Source organism: Penaeus vannamei, chromosome 21, assembly GCF_042767895.1.
Source record: "Penaeus vannamei isolate JL-2024 chromosome 21, ASM4276789v1, whole genome shotgun sequence".
Taxonomy (NCBI): Eukaryota; Metazoa; Arthropoda; class Malacostraca; order Decapoda; family Penaeidae; genus Penaeus; species Penaeus vannamei.
Genome location: NC_091569.1, coordinates 489,932 through 492,431, shown reverse-complemented (window position 1 = coordinate 492,431; position 2,500 = coordinate 489,932). Strand labels below are relative to the sequence as shown.

General features: G+C 42.0%; 1 protein-coding gene across 2 annotated transcripts in view; it reads right to left on the bottom strand.

Moving 5' to 3' along the window:
• The window catches only part of LOC113804851 (uncharacterized), a 135,018-nt gene that overhangs the window by 44,987 nt on the left and 87,531 nt on the right, over positions 1-2,500 (bottom strand). For both annotated transcript variants that reach the window (XM_070135762.1, XM_070135764.1), the window contains exon 5: positions 1,138-1,301. In XM_070135762.1, the coding sequence (XP_069991863.1) occupies positions 1,138-1,301 (164 nt within the window). The remainder of the gene's footprint in view (positions 1-1,137; positions 1,302-2,500) is intronic.

The window sequence follows — 2,500 nt, the reverse complement described above, 5'->3', positions numbered from 1 at the left end:
GACAGGAAAATTTCAGAACAAAAATACCAAAAAATATATATATATATATATATACATATATATATATGCATATATATACCATATATATATATATATATATATATATATATATATATATATATATATATATGTATATATATATATATATATATATATATGTATATATATATATATATATATATATATATATATGTATATATATATATATATATATATATATATATATATATATATATATATATATATATATATATATATTTTTTTTTTTCAACGAACAGCATTAGAAACGACACAGAAAAAACAACCTCAATAACAAGAGAATTAACAAAAATAACATTGCAAAACATCAACGTTCTCATCAATGATAAAAGGAACAACCACAACGTCATCACGAACATTAAGAACATTGACAATAACATCATAACCATCAATAACAATAAAAAAGCACAATAGGCAACATCACCACCATCAACTTCACAACATCAATCATAACGAATAATGATAAAGACGACAACAAAATCCGAAATCCGAAATTTGTCCCCGACAAAAAAAGGAAAAGGAAAATGAATAAAGACAGAAAAAGATCGAAAAATAAATAAAGGAAAAAAGGAAGAAAGAGAGGTAACGAGAGTGGGAGGAAGTGACAGAGAGAGAGAGAGAGAGAGAGAGAGAGAGAGAGAGAGAGAGAGAGAGAGAGAGAGAGAGAGAGAGAGAGAGAGAGAGAGGGAGGAGAGGGAGAGAGGGAGAGAGGAGAGAGAGAGAGAGAGAGAGAGAGAGAGAGAGAGAGAGAGAGAGAGAGAGAGAGAGAGAGAGAGAGAGAGAGAGAGAGAAATAAAATATCTAGATAGAGAGAGAGACCGCATGCCCGAAGCAAAAAAGAAGAGTGAAAACGAGAATAGGAGAGAGAGAAAGGGAGAAAGACAGAGAGACAAAAAGAAAGAACAAGATAAAGACAAGAGAGAAAGGGAGACAAACAACAACAAAAACAACAACAAGAGAACGCCCACCCACCCACCCACCCACCCGCCCATCCGCCCGCCGCCCGAGAGAAAGGGAGACAAACAACAACAACAACAACAAAACAAGAGGACGCCCACCCACCCACCCGCCCACCCGCCCGCCGCCCACGCTCCTCACCTGGCGAGTCATCGTAGGCGCACATGTACTCTGACGTCATAAACTGCGTGATGAGCGTGGACTTCCCGACCGCCGCCGCCCCGATCATGACGACGCGGTACTGCGGGCTGGACGTGGGCGTGGGGACCTTGCTGCATCCGGGCGTGGAGGCGATGGACCCGATGCTGTGGGGAGAGAGAGAGGGGCGGGCGGTCACTCCCATGTGGGCGGGGGCGTGAATGCCGACTCTGAGAATGCATGAGCGAGCGTACATGCATCCGTGTACACACAGACGTACACGAGTGTGAGATAAATAACTATTACATAGATCGAAAAAAAATCTGGAAAATAATGGCTGTGAATTCACATAAAAATAATGTTCCTTAATGTAGCTAAACTTTTGTAATAATTGTTACGTAATAATCTCAGTCGCCCTTTGTTATATTTTTAGCATGACTTGGAAAGGCGGTGGTTGTAAATGACATCTTTTACACACCAGCGCGCACACATACACACACGCACGCGCGCACACATACACAGACACACACACACACACACACACACACACACACATACACACACGCGCACGCAAACACACGCAAACACACACACACACGCACACATGCACACACGCACGCACGCACGCACGCACGCACACACACACTCACGCACGTAGGGACACACATGGACACGCACACACACACACACCAACGCACTTACACACACACGCGCACGCACTCACGCACGCACAAACATACATATACATATAGATATATAGATAGATAAATGTACATGCATGAATATATGTATATGTATAAACAAATGAATGAATAATTATACATATATATATTCATGTGTGTCTCTCCCTCTGCCTCCCCTTCCCCCCCCCCTCTGCCTTCAAGACTTGGCTCGGCGCCCGCAAGGAATGCACGGCGCCCCCCCCCCCCCCCCGGTGCCCTGCGAGTGTCAGGAGAGAAAGTCTACGGCCTGACACGCCCCACTTGGCAAGGCGAGGGAGGCCGAGGGCAGGCTACGGCGGGGAATACAAACACACAATTCTTTTTTCTTCTATTTTCTTCTTCTCCTTCTTCTTCTGCATCTTCGTCTTCTATTGTTACCTCATTCTCTTTCTCTTCGTCTTTCCTTTTTCCTTTCTCTTTCTTCTTCTTCTTCTCCGTCTTGTAATATCACTTCATACTCTTTCGCTTCGTCTTCCCTTTTCTTTCTCTTTCTTTCCTCTTCTACTGCTTCTTCTTGTTCTAATAATACTTCATTCTCTTTCTCTTCGTCTTCATTTTTTCCTTTCTCTTTCCTTCCTCTTCTTCTCTGCTTCTTCAATGTCGTCTAATATTACTTCATTCTCTTTCTTCTTTCGTATTCATTT